Source organism: Gobio gobio, assembly GCF_949357685.1.
Source record: "Gobio gobio genome assembly, chromosome: 22".
NCBI lineage: Eukaryota > Metazoa > Chordata > Actinopteri > Cypriniformes > Gobionidae > Gobio > Gobio gobio.
The window spans coordinates 41,632,811-41,652,554 of NC_137118.1; the positions used below are offsets into that span (position 1 = coordinate 41,632,811).

General features: G+C 38.5%; 1 protein-coding gene across 29 annotated transcripts in view; it reads left to right on the forward strand.

Annotated features, from left to right (window-relative positions):
* camk2b2 (calcium/calmodulin-dependent protein kinase (CaM kinase) II beta 2) overlaps positions 1-19,744 on the forward strand; it is a 106,009-nt gene continuing 86,265 nt past the window's right edge. For all 29 annotated transcript variants that reach the window (XM_079805037.1, XM_079805026.1, XM_079805032.1 and 26 more), the window contains exons 1-2: positions 1-277; positions 10,832-10,926. In XM_079805037.1, the coding sequence (XP_079661163.1) occupies positions 216-277; positions 10,832-10,926 (157 nt within the window). In that variant the 5' untranslated portion in view covers positions 1-215. The remainder of the gene's footprint in view (positions 278-10,831; positions 10,927-19,744) is intronic.

A 19,744-nucleotide genomic window follows, 5' to 3' on the forward strand; every position in this document is an offset into this window, starting at 1 on the left:
ACACAGCGGAAAACAAGTGCACTGCAGTTAAACGGCGCATTCGGTGAGAGGTCGATAAAGCAGTCGAGCCTGCTCGTCGGCGAACCTCTCCCTCCCTCGAGTCCATATCCACGTTTAAGTTTTGCCCTCAAAATCCCGCAAGTCGAAGGCAGAGAAGCGTAATCGTAGTGCTGGAAGACAGCTCGGATATCGCCGCGAACGCTGAGGGCTGAGAAATGGCAACGACAACTTGCACGCGCTTCACCGACGAGTACCAGCTGTACGAAGAACTTGGAAAGTAAGATTTGCTTTCTCTGCTAGTGTTTGTGCATAAACCGAGTGTCTTATATTGATGCCACACATTTATTACATGTAAACTCATATGCTAAAGCCCAGAGGAGTTGTCAGGAAACATTAGAGAGACTTGCATTTAAATACTATCACTACTCTTGAACTATTCAGAGTCAATTATGATAAACAAGAGCATCATTATGGGGATATTAGATGTTTTTCGGCTTTTGAAATGCAATGAGTATATGTCGGGAAGCATTTAAATACTGTTATTGTGCATGTTAAAGTGAAGGCTTGCATATTTACTACGCACGGCGGTCAGAGCGTCGTTTTGCATGGTTTTGGCACATTTGAACTCGATGCATGTTGTGCAGAATGCACAAAAGAGCTGTCAGGAAACATTACAGGGAGTTGCATTCAGATACTCCCACTACTGTGTGTATTTAAAACTGTCTGCGCGCAAATATAAGCCGTCAAGAGGTTCATTTTGAGAATATTGCATGTTTTGTGGCCCCTCTGGTGCATTTCATGCAGAATGTTCATGCAGGAGCTGTCAGGAACCATTAGAGGGGGGCTGCATTTAAATACACCCACCACTGTGCATGCATGTTACAGTGAATATTTATATTCATACAGTCCCTGATCATGAAAATGAGCAACCTGGTGTTGATTCTGGGGATGTTTTTTGCTGCATTTAATATGTAGAACGCAAAGAGAAGCATTGAAATGCATTTACTATTGAGCTGCTATAGCGAGTGTATTGAATCAAATCATAAATATAAACAGTCAGAGCAAAATTTTGAGGATATTGCATGTTGGCTGCCCCTTTGGTGCAGTTTTGTATGTAGAATGCATGGGGGAGCTTTTAAGACACGTTAGATGAAGTTGCATTAATATGCATGGGAGTATTTAACTATACAGATCAAAAAGACGAGGATTTTGTGGCCCCATTTCATGAGGAGCTGTCAGGAAATATTACAGTGAGTCTATCATGTATATCTGATCATGATTATCAGCTGTTGAGTTTTTTTTTAATTTCTTTTATGTTCAGAGTGATTTATGTCGGAGTTTAATCAGGTCAATAGGTCACTATATTGTATCTCCATATTAAAGGGTTAGTTCACCCAAAAATGACAATTCTGTCAGTAATTACTCACCCTCATGTTGTTCCAACCATGTAAGACCTTCGTTCATCTTCGGAACATAATTTAGTATATTTTTGATGAAATCTGAGAGCTGTCTCACTCCTCCATAGGCTTTCAGAGGGAATGAAACTTGATGGCCGAGAATAGTAAGTAAAAACGTCATTTAAGGAGTCCAAATGACTACAGTGGCTCTGTATTAAGTCTATCATGCGACGAAAATACTTTTTGAGCGGAAAAAACAACAAAAATAACGACTTTATACCACTATTATTGTTCAATTTGAGCCTCTGACGAGAGTTCGCGGGAGTGCCACGACGCATGCGCGAGAACTGAGTGCATGCACATATGTATACAACTAAATTAACGATTTCTTAAATATTTCCTAATTTCACTAAACATTTTCATTTAGTTTTTTTATTTATTAAAAAAAGGCTTTTGTAGGCTCATTTTGTAAATATGCCTACTCGTGGCATATAATCGTGGCACTCCCGCGAACTCTCGTCAGAGGCTCAAATTGAACAACAATAATAGTGGTATAAAGTCGTTATTTTTGTTGTTTTTTCCGCTCAAAAAGTATTTTCGTCGCATGATAGACTTAATACAGAGCCACTGTAGTCATTTGGACTCCTTAAATGACGTTTTTACTTACTATTCTGGGCCATCAAGTTTCATTCCCTCTGAAAGCCTATGGAGGAGTGAGACAGCTCTCAGATTTCATCAAAAATATACTAAATTATGTTCCGAAGATGAACGAAGGTCTTACATGGTTGGAACAACATGAGGGTGCGTAATTACTGACAGAATTTTCATTTTTGGGTGAACTAACCCTTTAAGGGTGCATTAAGATTTGTCTGTTACAATGTATCATAAACTGTGAGCAGCAGTGAAGGGTCGCTACATTGTAACGTTCTCTGTTCGGTGACATTTGGAGCTGTGAGAGCTGCCCGGACGGCTGTTTGCTGTCTATAATCTGTGTGTGTGTGTGTGTGTGACATGCCTGCGGCCTGACGTTAGGAAATTATTTTACTCTCTCAGCCCCCCTTCCTCCTCCAGCCAGTCAGTATTGCGTTTCTTTTGCACCGTTTTCTGAATTATTAAACAGGCCTGTGTGTATCACCCACAATTATTATCACAACACATAATAGTAGACAGATTTCTCGGAGAAACTTTTTAAACTTCTCTTTTTTTGTAAATGTGTTGTAGGTTTCATTTTCAGTTCGTTTTAATGTATATTCTCTCACTGAGGAGAAACAGGCATTTACGACTTTTGAAATGTTTTATGTGTGTGATATTTCAACAGGTCTTCACCATACTTGGCTGAATATTTTACCACATCCTCCTCAGTTTGTGGCGGAGACCTACGTTGTAGCCTTTTAATGAACTTTCTTTTTTAGATATTTGTTAGGGGTGTAACGGTACACAGAACTGGCGGTTCGGTACGCACCTCGGTTTTGAAGTCACGGTTCGGTACGGGTTCGGTACAGCAGTTTTACAAAATGGCTTTATTTATTTTTATTGGTTTACTGAAAAAAACGTGTCTGTCCTTAAATGAATTAAATTATAAATAAAAGTTTATTGAAGATATTTCTGTTAACTATATAGGGAGCCCCTACTTGCACATTAATATTAAAGGTTAACAACAGAGCCCAAACTATTAGCCTAAATTCATTTTATTATTTTTAGGTATAATAATCAACACTCAAATAACACATTGTATGCAAACATGTAAACTTCACATTAGGCAGTTTTTGCAATAACTTCTAAATTTAATTATAAAATAGTTTTTTCTCCAATTCTTTGTTTAAATATAATCATTTATACACGGTGTCTGTCATTTTTATGACAGGTTTATTAAAACATACATTAAATAATCCTTAACAGGTTAAGTAGAATATAATGAATATAACGGCTAATATAGAGCATATATTTAGTGAAATAGTTGATTTCTCTAGTGAACAAAATTCTGTGGACACTGAATGACTGCCTGAGGTAAATGTGATGCTGCGTGACATTGTTTAGTTTACAAGCAGTTATATTGACGTCTTTCCACCGTTGAAACACTGATTGAGCGATTAAACCATGTATGATATGTGACAGTAAGTTGTAATGTATCCTCAACACACCTTCAGATGTTCATTCATGTTTATTCTTTAGGAAGAGATGATCGATCGCGTTCACAGATGATCGCGTTCACGCGCGCGCGGCCGCTTGAACTGTGATCAGTCACACCACATTAAAGAGTGTAAAAACGGCATTTATCGTTTGAATTTCATGATAAAATCCACTGAATACTTACTATGTTCGTGTGGGAACGAGGATTGAGGTGTGTTCCGCGCTTAGAACAAGCCGACTGTTAAAGATTGCATTCGGAATCCGTTCGGTACACGCGTGCACCGAACCAAAAGCCCTGTACCGAAACGGTGCGGTATGAATACGTGTCCCATTACACTACTAATATTTGTATATATCATATTTACTATATGTAGAGTAGTGACCAAGTGTTGTTCAGTCAAGGAGAATTGATATCGTCTCCCTTTATTAAAATATTATTAAAAGTTTTTGTTTTTCTATGCATTTTTTGCCTGTAGCTGTAGTTTTTTTTTATTTTTTATAAAATATAATATATATAATAGTAATTCTATATATATATATAAAATTAGTGCTGTCGAAATGATTAATCGCATCCAAAATAAAAGTTTCTTTACATATGTGTGTGTACTCAATAATATTATGTATATTTGAATACACACACATACATGTACATATTTAAGAAATATTTACATGTAAATATTTATATCATTTATATCATATATAGATATTTTACATATAAATATTTAAAAAAAAATAAGAAATGTATACATGCATGTGTGTGTATTCAAATATACATAATAATTATACAGAGTACATACAAATATATTATGTAAACACAAACTTTTATTTTGGATTAATCGATTTTAAAGCACATAGATAGATAGATAGATAGATAGATAGATAGATAGATAGATAGATAGATAGATAGATCTATATAAAGAGAGCGCTAAATGTGAGAGCGCCATCTATTTACAACTTGTCCGCACGAGCGCAAGGGTGCGGCAAAAATGGCGTCATCACGTAGTGCGCGAGATTTCGCGTGGCGGTGTGCAGCGCCTTTTTTGTAACTTTTCGCGCGGCTCCGCATCCGAAGATGCAAGAGTTCTAGGCGAATCTAGCCGAGCATGACGTCTCCGCAGACCGGCACCCAGTTTGCACGTTCAAATTCGTTGCTCATATTTACAAAATGAGCCTACAAAAGCCTTTTTTTAATAAATAAAAAAACAAAATGAAAATGTTTAGTGAAATTAGGAAATATTTAAGAGATCGTTAATTTAGTTGTATACATGTGTGCATGCATTTTGCTCTCATGTCAGAAGTAATAATATCAAGGTTTACTGAGTTTTACACGATTCTTTTGTAGTGTGGTTTTTGGTGAAGTGTACTAAAATAAATATCGTCACCTGTGTACATTCTTCTACTTCTTCTCTCCGCTGTTTCCTGATGGTTTATATGGTGCGTTCAAATCATGTCGTAAAGATTGTATTAACGAGTTGAACGCACATGAACGCTAGCCACATCAAGATGTTGGGTCTGGAAACTCACCATTAGCAGGGCTCAATCCGAGAGGCGGGATATACGGTTGTCTTTCAAATTCCCTCTGCACGCAATTGGATAGCGCCATGAGCGCCACAACCAACCAGAACAAAGAAGAAGGTGAAGCCGAGCTAACGTTAGTTGATAGACTTTCGCTGATTCACTCTGCACGAGACAGGAATATCCTCCTGAGACCCAGAATAGAGGTTTTGCCCCTTTAGAGGACATTCTATTTTAGTGAATTTCTCTGACAACATACACAGTTTTAAGTCTGGATATTCTTATTGAATATGAGATTCTTATGAAAATATTCCTTTTTATACAGCGTTTTACATTACATATTGTCCCAAAACACATTACTATTCAAATTAGATATAGTGTATAGATGCATTTCATAGAATGGGAATGGCATTTATGGCCATGTTTATCCTTATTACTTGGTCAGTTTATTGATCGTGTTGGGTTAACTTTGGATAAATAGCCTATTTTTTTTCTTTTCATTTTATACCATGCAGTGCACAAAATTAAGATTCGAGAGATGGTTCAAGTCAGTGTTCAATAAATTAAGTTAAGTTTAGAAGTGCATCTACACTCTAAAAAAAAAGGTTCTACATGGCACAAATGGTTCTTGGCTCGTAATCATATAGGGGGACCTTTTTTAGTGCTATATAGCACCAATTTTGGTGCTTCAGCGGTTCTTCAGAGGTTCTTCACCGGTTCTATGACTAAGGTGCTATATAGCACCTCTGAAGAACCGCTGAAGAACCACTGAAGCACCAAAATTGGTGCTATATAGCACTAAAAAAGGTTCCCCTATGATTACGAGCCAAGAACCATTTTTGGTGCCATATAGAACCTTTTTTTTAGAGTGTACTTATTATTAGTGTGACATTTTAGCATGCAAATGAAGTAGAAAACAGCCATAAAAATCGGCTGCCCCTGACCTCTAAACATCGGCTTCAGAAAAACCCATAAAAACCCAAACCCCCCCATAGTAATACATATTTAAAAATGTACTTAAATAGAAAATAGTTAATTTAAAAATATTTCACCATATTACTGTACTTTCGATCAATCTAATGTAATATAATTGTTATTGTTCTGCTAATAATTCAAAAAAGTGATTTTAATTCGTAATATAATTATTATATTATGAATTAAATCACTTTTTTGAATTTGTTATATATTTATAGGATTGAATTTAGTTATATTTAGCGGTGTGACTGTGTGTTTTTGGTTGTTGTTGTTGTTTGTGAAGATGTTTGCCAGTTTAACCTGAACACCTCAGCAGCCCACAGCTTGGCGGTTTGGTCTTCCTGACAGGCCGACAGCACTAAATCAGCTCAACGTCTCCGCTGAGACTAATGAAACCACATGTTTGCTAACAGAGCTGCAGACGGACGGGGCTCCGCCGCTCCGGCCTCACTGGCTCCAGGCCTCCACCCGGTCAAAGGTGGACGGCTCATGCTTCTCACACGTTTTGACCTTCTGCTTTATTAGTTGAGATGACGTTTCAATTCTTCTTCTTGGAGTGAAGAACATCATGTGTTGTTTACCTCACGCTGACAAACAATATTTTATGTAATTCATTATAATACATGATATTAGTGGTTGACGAGAACATTTGGGTTTTTCTAATTATCGCATTAGCTGATACGTTTTTCCTTTTGGTCAATAAGTGTCATAAGCAGAACCTCTATTTTAACAGACCTGAGATCCTTTATGTAAGTAAAAACTAACATAATTATTGTAGTAAATATTATGCAAAATTAATATAATTTTAGCAATTGATATGCTTGTGTTATTTACTCTATTTAAATTAAATAGTTCGATTTGATGTATCATAAAACCCACTACATTACATTATATATGTTAATGTGCTCATGTTAAAGGGATAGTTCACCCAAAAATGAAAATTATCCCATAATTTACTCCCCCCTCAAGCCATCCTAGGTGTATATGACTTTATTCTTTCAGGTATATAAAAAAAAAAATCCTGGCTCTTCCGAGTTTTATAATGGGAGTGAATGGTACCTTAGATTTGAATCCAAAAAAAGTGCATCCATCCATCATAAAAGTAATCCATATGGCTCCGGGGGTTAATAAAAGTCTTCTGAAGCAAATCAGTGCATAATAATATCCATATTTATAACTTTATAAACTATAATCAGTGGCTTCCGGTAACGGCCATATGCAAGTCGAGTTCTGGCGGAAGAATGAACTTTGAAAGTTATAATAAAGTTACAAATATGGATATTTTTCATACAAAAACACATTGCTTCACTTCAGAAGGCCTTTATTAACCCCCAGAGCCGTGTGGAGTACGTTTATGATGGATGGATGCACTTTTTTGGGTACCATTCACTCCCATTATAAAGCTAATAAAGAGCCAGGATATTTTTTAATATAACTTTGATTGTATTCGTCTGAAAGAAGAAAGTCATATACACCTAGGATGGCTTGAGGGTGAGAAAATTATGGGATAATTTTCATTTTTTTTTGTGAACTAATCCTTTAATACATTGACCTTACTGCAAAAGCACCCATGGTACAGTAATGACATCAGATGGTAATTCCATTGTACGTAATCACCATATGCAAATACCATTGTATTTCCACACACGTCTCCGTGTGGACGGGGCCTGATATTGTACTGTATATTGGCCAATATTTGATTATTTAATTGCACTCATATAAAGTTACTATTTTAAAACTCAAATAACTGTTAAATGTAATCTTTAGCAAATATTAAAATAAATACATTAACTTTTAGCATTTAAAATGATTGATTTAACTTTTTTAGTGTTTTATTTTTCACTTATTTACACAAAATATTATAGAATTTTATTCAAATTTTTAATCAGTTATCAGTCAAAACATTTAATGATTTTAGGCTTATTGGTATCACCCAGAATTTTAATATTCATCATTAATTTACATGGTACTCCGTGGTTTTACCATCTTGAAAGTATTGAAGTATATATCTAAAAAGTCATGGTCAAATCTTTTTGATTGGCATTTAGATGTTTTGAATGGCGATCGGTGTCTAATGATGCCCAAAATCATCCAGTCTTGGTTTCTTCTAGTCCTCTAGCCGAGCGAATCGTGCGCAGGTGATTTGCCTGAGGTCACAGAGGGGCATATGGTCTGTTTTTATCACATGTTATCGTCACATGGATGTTTCCAAGGGCATTTGAGCCTGTCGGTGAGGGGCGGGAAGTCACGGATCCCACTTCGTCTGTTCAGAGCTTCTGCTTGAGACATTCTAAGTGTGTTGTGTAACTATAACAAGGTGTGCTAAAATTAGCTGCCAAGGAATGACATCAGACCATTATCATGACTGTCTCAAGTGATTTTTATAACGCAGGTCTTTCTGAAAATAGACCCAAGAAGGCTGTTGATAGACAGCGTGCGCTCTACATTTTGTTCCCGTGTGAATATCATGAATATTCGTGCATCAAACACCTGCTTGTTGTGTTTTAATTTATAATCTGCAGTCGATGAATAGCTTCCGTATTGGCTTTAGGTGATGGATACCCAACCCGAGCCCGATGGGACCCATCGGTAACTGACGGGCCGGGCCGGATTCGGATGGATATTTAGAAATAATGTTCGAGTTCGGGTCGGGCTTGGTCACGTCAGCGCAATAAGGCATTGAACATTTTACATTTAAAACGGCTTATTATGTAGGTAGCCAATGGGCTTGTTTGACTTGATGCAAAGGTATGTTTTTGTGATTTATAACTTTTATAAAATATCCTAACATCCGTCTTCCTGTGTGCGGAAATTTGTTTATGTAGCTGTGACAACGCGCAACACATGCGTGGATATTGCATATTAGGCTACATGTGGCTGGCAGCGCAACTTCATCGCTGCTGGCAGGACCATCGAGCAGAGGAGGACAGCCTTGAAGCCATCCACAGTTATGCAATCCTTTTTCTGCATAAAAACCTGGATTAGCCTAAACTTTGATGGATGGATTATGTAAATATCCCATGTTGCAGTTTAGTAGCCATACAGTTTTTTTCGAGAAAAGTGTTAAGAGTGATGTTCATTTCAATAAGCTGCATTTGTGTTAATGTTTTGTTCTTGGGCCATTTTTGGTAGACTTTTTGTTCATTTAATTTCAATTGACTATTTGATTGGGCCCTGTTTTAACGTGTGCATTTGTTGCCCCGTGTGCGCGTTGATGCGCTTAGAATAAGGGGTCGACCGATATGGATTTTTTAGTGCCGATACCGATTATTTTTTCATCAGCCTTAGCCGATGACCGATACGGGCTGCCGATTTTCTTGAGCCAATATTTGAAGCCGATACTGCTTTTGTTCCCTCAATTTACAACATAAAAATGACACAATGATCAGGATGATAACAATTTAAAATTTACAATTTAAAAAAAAGGAACATTTATTGAACTAAAAAAAACATTATTTAACAAATAGTAAAAACAAGTGAGGTAGAACAAGAAAAAAAAAAGAGTTCAGTGGTGAAAATAAATTCTGAAAAAAAATATTTAAGCATAAATAAAATAATTACACTATTGCACAGTATCAACAAGCAAGCAGCATAATCAAGTGCACACTGACTGTACTATACTTAATTTTAAAACTATTTACAACCTAGTCATTTAATGGTAACACTCTAAAAAATGCTGGGTTAAAAATAACCCAAGTAGGGTTGAATATGGACTAACCCAGCAATTGGGTTGTTTTGACCCAGCGGTTGGGTTAAATGTTTGCTTAAAACAACCCAATTGCTGGGTTAGTCCATTTTCAACCCAACTTGGGTTATTTTTAACCCAGCATTTTTTAGAGTGTAGGTGCACTTAACTTAATCTCTTGTAGAGCAACACCAGCGGTAATTCAGAAAAAAATCTCCCAATGCTCCACGTGAAACTTCAGTCTTTCGACCTTTTATCATCGTGTCAATTCTCAATTGATTTTGATTAATATGCGCGAGGGAGGGAGAGCAAGAGAGTTTGAAGACGGTGAGAGCTGCCTGTGGACGCCTGTCTGTAAATAATGCAGGGGAAAAAAATATCGGCGAACGCAGCAGCCTTGTATCGGCCGATGCCGATACATGTAAAAATAGCAAATATCGGCCCGATATATCGGCCAGCCGATATATCGGTCTAACACTACTCAGAATGCCTTCCTACAGTTGCTTAATAAAAGCGGGCTTTCCACACAAACAAACGTACATGGTTCATTAGTATGAGAAAAAAAATAGATTTTAACTGTGACATAAATATCTTAATGCCTGTCGGGCTCGGTTACTGCTCTGTCGGACGCGGGCCGGGCTCAGACAGAAAAATGCGGCCTGATCCGCACTCTAATTGGCTTCAAGAGAAACTGGGGAGGTTGCCTCTTGGTGTGACCGCTATAGAAACGATAGTCTAAACTCTCTACTGGTCCAAAATGTCTACCGGTTAATAGTGTCTGCCGGTATATCGCCCACCCCTATTGTGATGTGTTCGTTCCCAGATGAAAACTCCCAAGGTTACAATCAAAGCGTTTTAGGGAGTTCAGAAACACTGATATAGAGAATAACTGCCTTTTGGGGAACTTTGTGTTTTGGAACTTTTTCATGCTCAGAGAGCAACATTACACACTCAAGAAAAATAAATATGTAAAAATGCATAATAGACAACCCCCCCCCAAATGCTCTTGTGGACACAGAATTAAGCAGAATTTGAAGGGTTTTGAACTGGTTTGGGGCTTCTTCAAGTTCAGCGGTGTCTCTGCAGATCTTCTGAGCCATTGTGTTTTTTCTCTCGTCTGTTTCTTCAGGGGGGCCTTCTCAGTCGTGCGACGCTGTGTCAAGCTGTGCACGGGCCAAGAGCATGCTGCCAAAATCATCAACACCAAAAAGCTCTCGGCAAGAGGTAAATCATGACTGCTGGAAAATGTTTTTTGGCAGGGAAAAGGGGGTTGGTTTGCACTTAGAGCTGGGTGATATGGCTAAAAAAACCTGTGGATAGTTTTCAGTCTTTTAAATATAATTGATATGTACATTAATATTTATGTATTGTGCTCTGGCATGGCTTAAAATTCTGGGTTTTTTCAAGCAAACAGCTTGAAATTATTTTCATGTAAGAAATGTAATATTTCTTTTTCATTAAAATCATCACAATATGAAATATTCATATGCTCAGAGCACACTTCTGTTCAAAAGTTTTTAAAGAAGTCTCCTCTGCTCACCACGGCTGCACTTATTTGATCAGTAAAAACAGTAATATTGTGAAATACTATTACAATTTAAAAGAACTCTTTTCTTTTTGAATATATTTTAAAATGTAATTTATTCCTGTGATGTCAACTCCAGTCTTCAGTGTCACACGATCCTTCAGAAATCATTCTAATATATTCTGAATAAGTCAAAAATAGCATGGGAAACATAGCTTCTGCTGAAATACCATGTTTACTGTGTATACATAGTCTAATACATAGTCATTAATACATCCATAATCTTTCTGGCAATTTTCAGTGACATTGGTTACCACAGTTTTACAATGCTAAATGAATTATGTTTGCATGGATGAGTTCAAATGACTGGGCGAATATAAAGATGTCAGCGCTTGTAGTTGATGTGTTTGTTGTGGTGCTGTGTGATATTTTGGGTGAACAGGCCTGTGTGTGTGTGTGTTTTGGGAAGCGTTGGTGCATGAGGGCAATCATACGGTCTGCAGGTCATCCCAGGCAGCCTGACCGTTTGGCACGGCGCAGACAGCCAACATGCCAAGAGCACGGGATTCGTCTCCCCACAGAGCGCAGACATACGCGTGTACATGCTCGAACACACGCCCACGCTGGTGTGGAGGGGCTTCGCTTCTCAAGTACTCAAACACAAGGGGCTTTTGTTTGACGGTTTGAGAGCTGCACTTCTGTTGCCATCCTCGAACAAAGCCATGCCACACTTCAAGTGGAAAGATTTCAGATTGCTGCCTTGTCATCGCTGCTGTTGTTTTGACTCAGCTTGTGACCACATCTGACACTTCACTGACGCCCATGCAATGATTCGTTTTCAGTGTATTCATATTATTGCGGTTTGCAATGGAAACAGGGTTTATACGTCATGTGAAGGCACTGCTTGTGCTGAAAGAGTTAATGCAAAATGTGGCATGTGGAAATTGGAACAAATGCGAGGGGGCGGGGCCAGTGTGGGGTGATTGACACAGAGAGCAGCCAATGACTATGCAGCTCCCTTCCTCAAGAAGTAGAGATGCACCATTTGCAATTTTCTTGGCCGATTCAGATTTTTTTTTTTTGTAAGTGTGACCCGCCGATACCGATTTTTGTTGATTCCAATATCTACTTTTCTGCAATGCAAACTTTTTTCACCAACAAAACAAGTAAAAAGACAGTAATAAAATTAGAACATATAAACAAATTTCAAACAACAGCAAATTATTCATTTGTTTACAGTAATGGGTCCATATGTAATGTTTTTTTTTTTCAACTGACCCTTTTCACAGACTGTGAAGACCCGTTTCCACAGTTATTAACGTTGAAAATTGAGCAAAGTTGTTTTACATTTTCTAGGGCTGGTCCGAATACTATTTTTTTGAGCTGTGAAGCTTCGGTAGAAATCAACACCGAATATTCAAAACTTCGGAGGGCTGAACATATTCTTCTCTCTAATGAAGGCAGGAATCTGGAGCAGCGGAGCGCAGGCCTTATGCTCCGAGAACGGACACTGCACTAGTGATACAAAACACACAGGTCTGTTACATCCCAGTAACAAGCTCCTACATTTCGCAGTAGATTCATTTAGATTGATAATAACGGGTAATATTAGGCATTAGGGTTGCCACAATTCTCAATATAATATTGAACCGTTCGGTACGGCATTCACGGTTCAATACGCGCTTGTGAATTGCGGTTTTCTCGGTTTTGCATTTAATTAATTATTTTTCTACTAATTCTATAATTTGCCTCCTCCATCCCAATACTGAACAACGTGACATACATTCAAAAAATCACATGTTAGTGGTGGAGTTATACTCACGGAACACTATAGTTATTTACAATCACGAAAGTTCATTATTTGCATGCGTTTTAAAGCCTTGCCGGCTCATTCGCGGGCGCGGTATAAAGAGGTTGGGTTCCTATTCAACTGTCTATCCCATTAAAAACGGCTAGGCTATAAGATAATTGTAAAAAAAGAGTATTGTATTTTGCCAGAATTTATAGTGTAAACATATGCGAGCGTGAACGAGAACCGCTTTGATGGGGATGCCAGGTGTGCACCCCAACCATCGTGAACCCCCCCCCCCCCAAAAAAAAACCAACGAATATTCAAATCCAAAAATTGAAAATCGAATACCAACCCATCGAACGAATATTCGAATATTCTGGTCCAGCCCTAATATTTTCTCTTGTAAAAAATTTAAGTCGGCGTGACACAGAAGTTGCAATGCTCTTTTCTTCCCTATTGTGACGTTTATCCAAGTGAAGCAGCTTCTTGAAAAATGTAGAGCATTTGGGTCCATTGGGAATTGATTGGATGGTTGCGTTTTTTTTATTGGTCGATATCATGTAAGTGACATGTTGTGCTGCCCTCGCGCCAGTAAACACGCCATTAGAGTAGCGATGTCTCCGCAAGAGGGAGGGGAAGATATTTTGATTAAAGATAATGAGGGCACATGAATTTAAAAAAATTATGTGCACGGATAAATCATTTATAATAAATACTGCAATATTCCATAAAATACACACATTTTCATAGTTTCATAGTGACTTTAATATACATTTATAATACTATACATTGTTTTATTATCGTTGCACTGACACGGTTGGATTAAACAACTTGTACTTACCTGAGTTTCTCTTCTATAGGCTCTTCTATAGTTTAATTTTGCTACATCAACTGTTATTGAACTGAATTGATCCCGAATAATGACACTATTGTCTTCTGAAGAGCTGCTTCATAGCTCAATGAAACACATTTCATAATTGATGAACTTTACACAGTTATTAAACTGAACTGAATCAACACTACTGAATTGAGCTGAATAATGACAATATTTTGTAAGAGCAGATTGAATTTTGCATCATATTTGATGAAGTTTTCATCACTGATTCTGTAAAGCTGTATTGAAAGAATCTGTATTGTATAAAGCGCTATATAAATAAAGGTGATTTGACTTGGAGGGAGCGACTGCAAACTTGACATCTTTCTCTCTCTTCGGACCACCGAAATAAATCTTTTTTTTTTTTTTACCTCTTTTGGATGGAATTTTTTTGCTTTTGGATCAAATGGGAAGCCAAAAAGATTTTTGTTGCAGTTTCCGTAGAAGTTCACTCAACTATGACGACTCCCACTTTGAAGGACCTGCCAATGTGAAAAGGATCCATAAGAGCTGCTTTGGGAAGTTTTTATTTGCTGTGAATACTTTGTGCATGATCGCAGCACCTGCAATGCAGCATGGAGATGACCTGGATTTACCCGGAGTGTCACACACACAAACACACACGGCTCTGGAGCGTTTAGCAGGACTGAACCCGCTAGGTTGTTCGGGGCAATTGGCTCAGTGATTGTTTCCGATTATAACAACCTACCGCTGGGATAAATACTGAAAAAACGATTGTTTGAGCTGTAATTGTTTCTGACAGGCCTATTATCCTGCCATGCTTCTGTGGAGCACAGTTGCTTTTGATTGGTCTCATACAGTTGGTCTATGTACAATGCAGATTATCTTTTATTTACCTCTTGGCGAATTTGTTTGCATAAAAGTTGCTTGTATTTAGTTGAACCTTGCATTTTGTATATATATTTTCTTTACGTAGGGTATATGATTGTGATGTTTCTCATTTGTAAGTCCCTATGGATAGAATCAAGTCCTGGCCTGTATATTTTTTCTTGTTGAATTTCCTGTTTTAGGGCAGAACGATTAATTGAAGTAAATGCTGCTCCACTACAACTGTTACACTAACTGTCTTCCTGAACTTGTAAGGAGAAGCACTTATAAACTGGCCCGATGTCAACAAAAGAGAAGCATTGGCTGATCCAGCCTGAAAAAATTGTTAGGTTTTTTTTGTCATGATTTGAGCATTTAGAAACAATTTATGAGGCAGTTGTCAGATATCATTGGTGACTTCGAATATGAAATTTAGTCATAAGCTTGGTGAACAACTTTGGAGAATTTGATGTTTCACCGTTTAAAGATATCAGAGCTGAACTTGCATGATTATCCTTTTGAAGCTTTATAGGCTACCTGCGGTTTCCTGGCAAAATAAAAGCTTGATAATTTAACGTTTAAAAATTAAGAAATCAAGACTGCCATAAATATTAGTATTGCAAAAAAAAAAGAAAATTAGTCCGCCAGATCGGAAAAAACATAACTGGTGTGCAATGTCGTCAGACGTAGTATAAGTATTTTGCACTGCGAGAGGCTCTACACTTTTTCCGTAAGTTGAATATGCGAGGTGGAAGCTGAGATAATTTACTGTATAAAGTTTTAAATATGGATATTTTTCTTACACGAACGCACCACTTTGCTTCAGAAGGCCTTTTTAAACCCCGGAGCCGTGTGGAGCAGTTATATGATGGATAGATGCACTTTTTTGACTTATATGGACATTCACTGCCATTTATAAAGCTTGGAAGAGCCTGGACATTTTTAATATAACTCTGATTTTATTCGTCTGAAAGAAGAATGTCATATACACCTAGGATGACTTGAAGGTGAGTAAAACATGGGCTAATTTTCCCTTTACATTGCATCTGCAACTTTTATCAGAATAAAACCCATTTAGATGTTTTTCCCCCTCCCTAATTGTGCACCCCTATCCCGTTTCGCTTAGAAATATGTCACATTATGGTGGAATGGCATTTCATGAGTTAATTTACATGTTGACTGGATTTAGGGGGTAAATTACATTAGTCTTCGAGGTACAGTAACAAAAACAACCTCTTTAATTCTAAATGTTAGACAGACGTTTGTGAGTGTTTTTGACTAACATAAGTGAACTTGAGAGAATTTAATAAAATACTTCATATTGTAAAAGATGCATCTTTAATCCCCATAACTAATGTGAGTGATGTGAACAGGTCAGTTTACTGTAACTGGAGTTTGGTTCATTACTGTAGTCTGGTCTTTCTCTCTCGATAGGGTCTGGTGTTCTTTGCTGCAGAGGCGGTTTGTGGTGTTTGGGTGTCAGCATTCTCACAGCTTCACACCAGTCACTCCGCTCAATGTGACAACTTCTCGAGCTTGTGTGTGTGTGTGGATTTTTTTTGGTGTTTGGGAGGTTTGCTCTCTGAGGTCTACTTATCATCTACACTACTGTTCAAAAGTACGATAATGATAAGAAATATTTCTTGAGCAGCAAATGAGCATATTAGAATGATTTCTGAAGGATCATGAAGTCACTGAAGTGACTGACTGGAAATTCAGCTTTCCATCACAGGAGTAAATTCAATTTCAAAACACAATAAAAATTGAAAAGTTATATTTGACAATGTTACACAATGTTAAATAGATGGAATGGTACTGGAGTAAATAAATGTTATTACATGTTCTCTTGTTGGACAACAGGTTTTTAAATGCTTCTCATTACCAGTTTGGAAAGATGCTTGGTGTGTGTTGCAAGTAGCTAAGGGTGTGTCATGTTTGGTTCGATTAAAACGAACTCTTGTGCGATTGCTCTTTTGGTGCAGTTCATTTGAATAAGTGTGAACGCTGCCATCTGAACCCTGGTCCGCACCAAACAAGCAGACTGAGACTGCTGAAAAGATGGGTCTCGGTCCACTTTCCAAACAAACTCTGGTGCGGTTCGACTGGAATATGAACACAACATGTAAAAGAACCAAAAACGGCACAAGATGCCACCCTAAAAAGGACACAATATTGCCCATCACAGTTCCGAACAGGCATCAGAACCACGTCTCCTCGCAGCAGATCTTCACTTGTGTGTGTGTGTGTGTGTGTGTGTGTGTGTCTGTGTGACGGAGGGATTCCTGCTGCTGTTTTGACTCCTTTACAAATTTTCACATTATCACGAGTTCTCAGCTAGTCGAAATACCAACATATGTAGCTACGCACACACAGCGAGCGCATTTATCCCCGCACACAGCATTGTTTTGGATGTTCGGTAAGTTCCATCTCAAAATAGGCAATACGTCATAAAAGCCAACCAATCAGGTTGCAAACGTACCGCTTTGCTGTTAGGTTCGGTGTTAAAAATGCTAATCTGAACGCTAAGCGGACCAAACTAACCAAGTGAGCTGAACTTCAAGTGTGGGCAAACCCTCAAACTCTCAGCGCTTGCAGAGTTGGAGCAGAATTGAATGCGAACCGATTGATCCGCTCTGATCACAGTGCTGCGCTTCACCATGAAACTGCACATACACTCACCTAAAGGATTATTAGGAACACCTTACTAATACTGTGTTTGACCCCCTTTCGCCTTCAGAACTGCCTTAATCCTACGTGGCATTGATTTAACAAGGTGCTGAAAGCATTCTTTAGAAATGTTGGCCCATATTGATAGGATAGCATCTTGCAGTTGATGGAGATTTGTGGGATGCACATCCAGGGCAGGAAGCTCCCGTTCCACCACATCCCAAACATGCTCTATTGGGTTGAGATCTGGTGACGACTGTGGGGGCCAATTTAGTACAGTGAACTCATTGTCATGTTCAAGAAACCAATTTGAAATGATTCGAGCTTTGTGACATGGTGCATTATCCTGCTGGAAGTAGCCATCAGAGGATGGGTACATGGTGCTCATAAAGGGATGGACATGGTCAGAAACAATGCTCAGGTAGGCCGTGGCATTTAAACGATGCCCAATTGGCACTAAGGGGCCTAAAGTGTGCCAAGAAAACATCCCCCACACCATTACACCACCACCACCAGCCTGCACAGTGGTAACAAGGGATGATGGATCCATGTTCTCATTCTGTTTACGCCAAATTCTGACTCTACCATCTGAATGTCTCAACAGAAATCCAGACTCATCTGACCAGGCAACATTTTTCCAGTCTTCAACTGTCCAATTTTGGTGAGCTTGGGCAAATTGTAGCCTCTTTTTCCTATTTGTAGTGGAGATGAGTGGTACCCGGTGGGGTCTTCTGCTGTTGTAGCCCATCTGCCTCAAGGTTGTGCGTGTTGTGGCTTCACAAATGCTTTGCTGCATACCTCGGTTGTAACGAGTGGTTATTTCAGTCAAAGTTGCTCTTCTATCAGCTTGAATCAGTCGGCCCATTCTCCTCTGATCTCTAGCATCAACAAGGCATTTTCGCCCACAGGACTGCCGCATACTGGATGTTTTTCCCTTTTCACACCATTCTTTGTAAACCCTAGAAATTGTTGTGCGTGAAAATCCCAGTAACTGAGCAGATTGTGAAATACTCAGACCGGCCCGTCTGGCACCAACAACCATGCCACGTTCAAAATAGCTTAAATCACCTTTCTTTCCCATTCTGACATTCAGTTTGGAGTTCAGGAGATTGTCTTGACCAGGACCACACCCCTAAATGCATTGAAGCAACTGCCATGTGATTGGTTGATTAGATAATTGCATTAATGAGAAATTGAACAGGTGTTCCTAATAATCCTTTAGGTGAGTGTACTGTATTAAAGTCCCTGTAAAGGCAATTCTGAGATCTGTTTCTAAACACATTATAAATGTTAGAAATGTATTGCTGAAATGCGTTACAAAGACTGTGAACTGTGTAGTACTGAATTGTGAAGTTAGACCGTTAACAGGTTCAGGATTTTTTGGGCGGGGCTAAAACGGTGGTTCGATGACGCACTGGAGCCATTGAATCTGGCCCCTACCCTAACACTATCATAACTAGAGCACATTCGCATCAGTTCACCCGCTCGATCACAAGTTACTGTCAGTACCATTAGTTACTACAGCCTACAACTTACAAAATAGCTTTCAAAACAAGCATGATGATATCATGAAGAGGTGGATTAATTTTGTGAACAGCTTCCTTGACGGAGAGCTGACGATCACCAACACCAACTATATAAATAAAGTTGACTTGACTTGACAACTGGGATTCACTGATAATCCGCTGCAGAATGGGGCTGAATCAATTATCTCCCGACCGGGCCTTCATCCTCCTGTCCCGCCGACATCTGGTGCCGTCGTGAGCTGTACGTGAGCAGTACTTATGGCAGTTTTCCCACGAGTTGGTCGTGGTTTCGGCGCAGACAGCGGACACGCCCCCAACGTTTGAGAGCTGCTTATTTTGATCGACTATTTTATTTACTTGGCAGATTTTTTTTATGATTCAAATTTGGCTGGGTGGTTAATCATACATTTGTCTGTGGTGTGACAAACTCAGAACACATGTTTAATTTTGACTTTACAGGGTCTTTTTAATGAAAAATCGTAGCCTTTACGATTTCAAATAAGCACACAAAAAAAAACTTGTCACTTCACACAAATAAGAGGCTCTGTCTCACATGCAAAACCGTATCGCATGCTTGATGCTGTGGTAAATGTATTCATCGCACAGAACAATATGTATTTTTTATTACCAATACCAATTATTTGCATGTTTATGTGCCCGATAACCGATATGCAGAACCGATATTTATCCGATATACTTCTGTTTTTGACACGATGATTACAACACTGAACAAACCATTTTATTTATGACAATCACTCCCTCCTTGCATACAAAACAAAATAACTAATATTTATACACCAATAAATAGAGGGGTCTGAAAGACTGCAAAC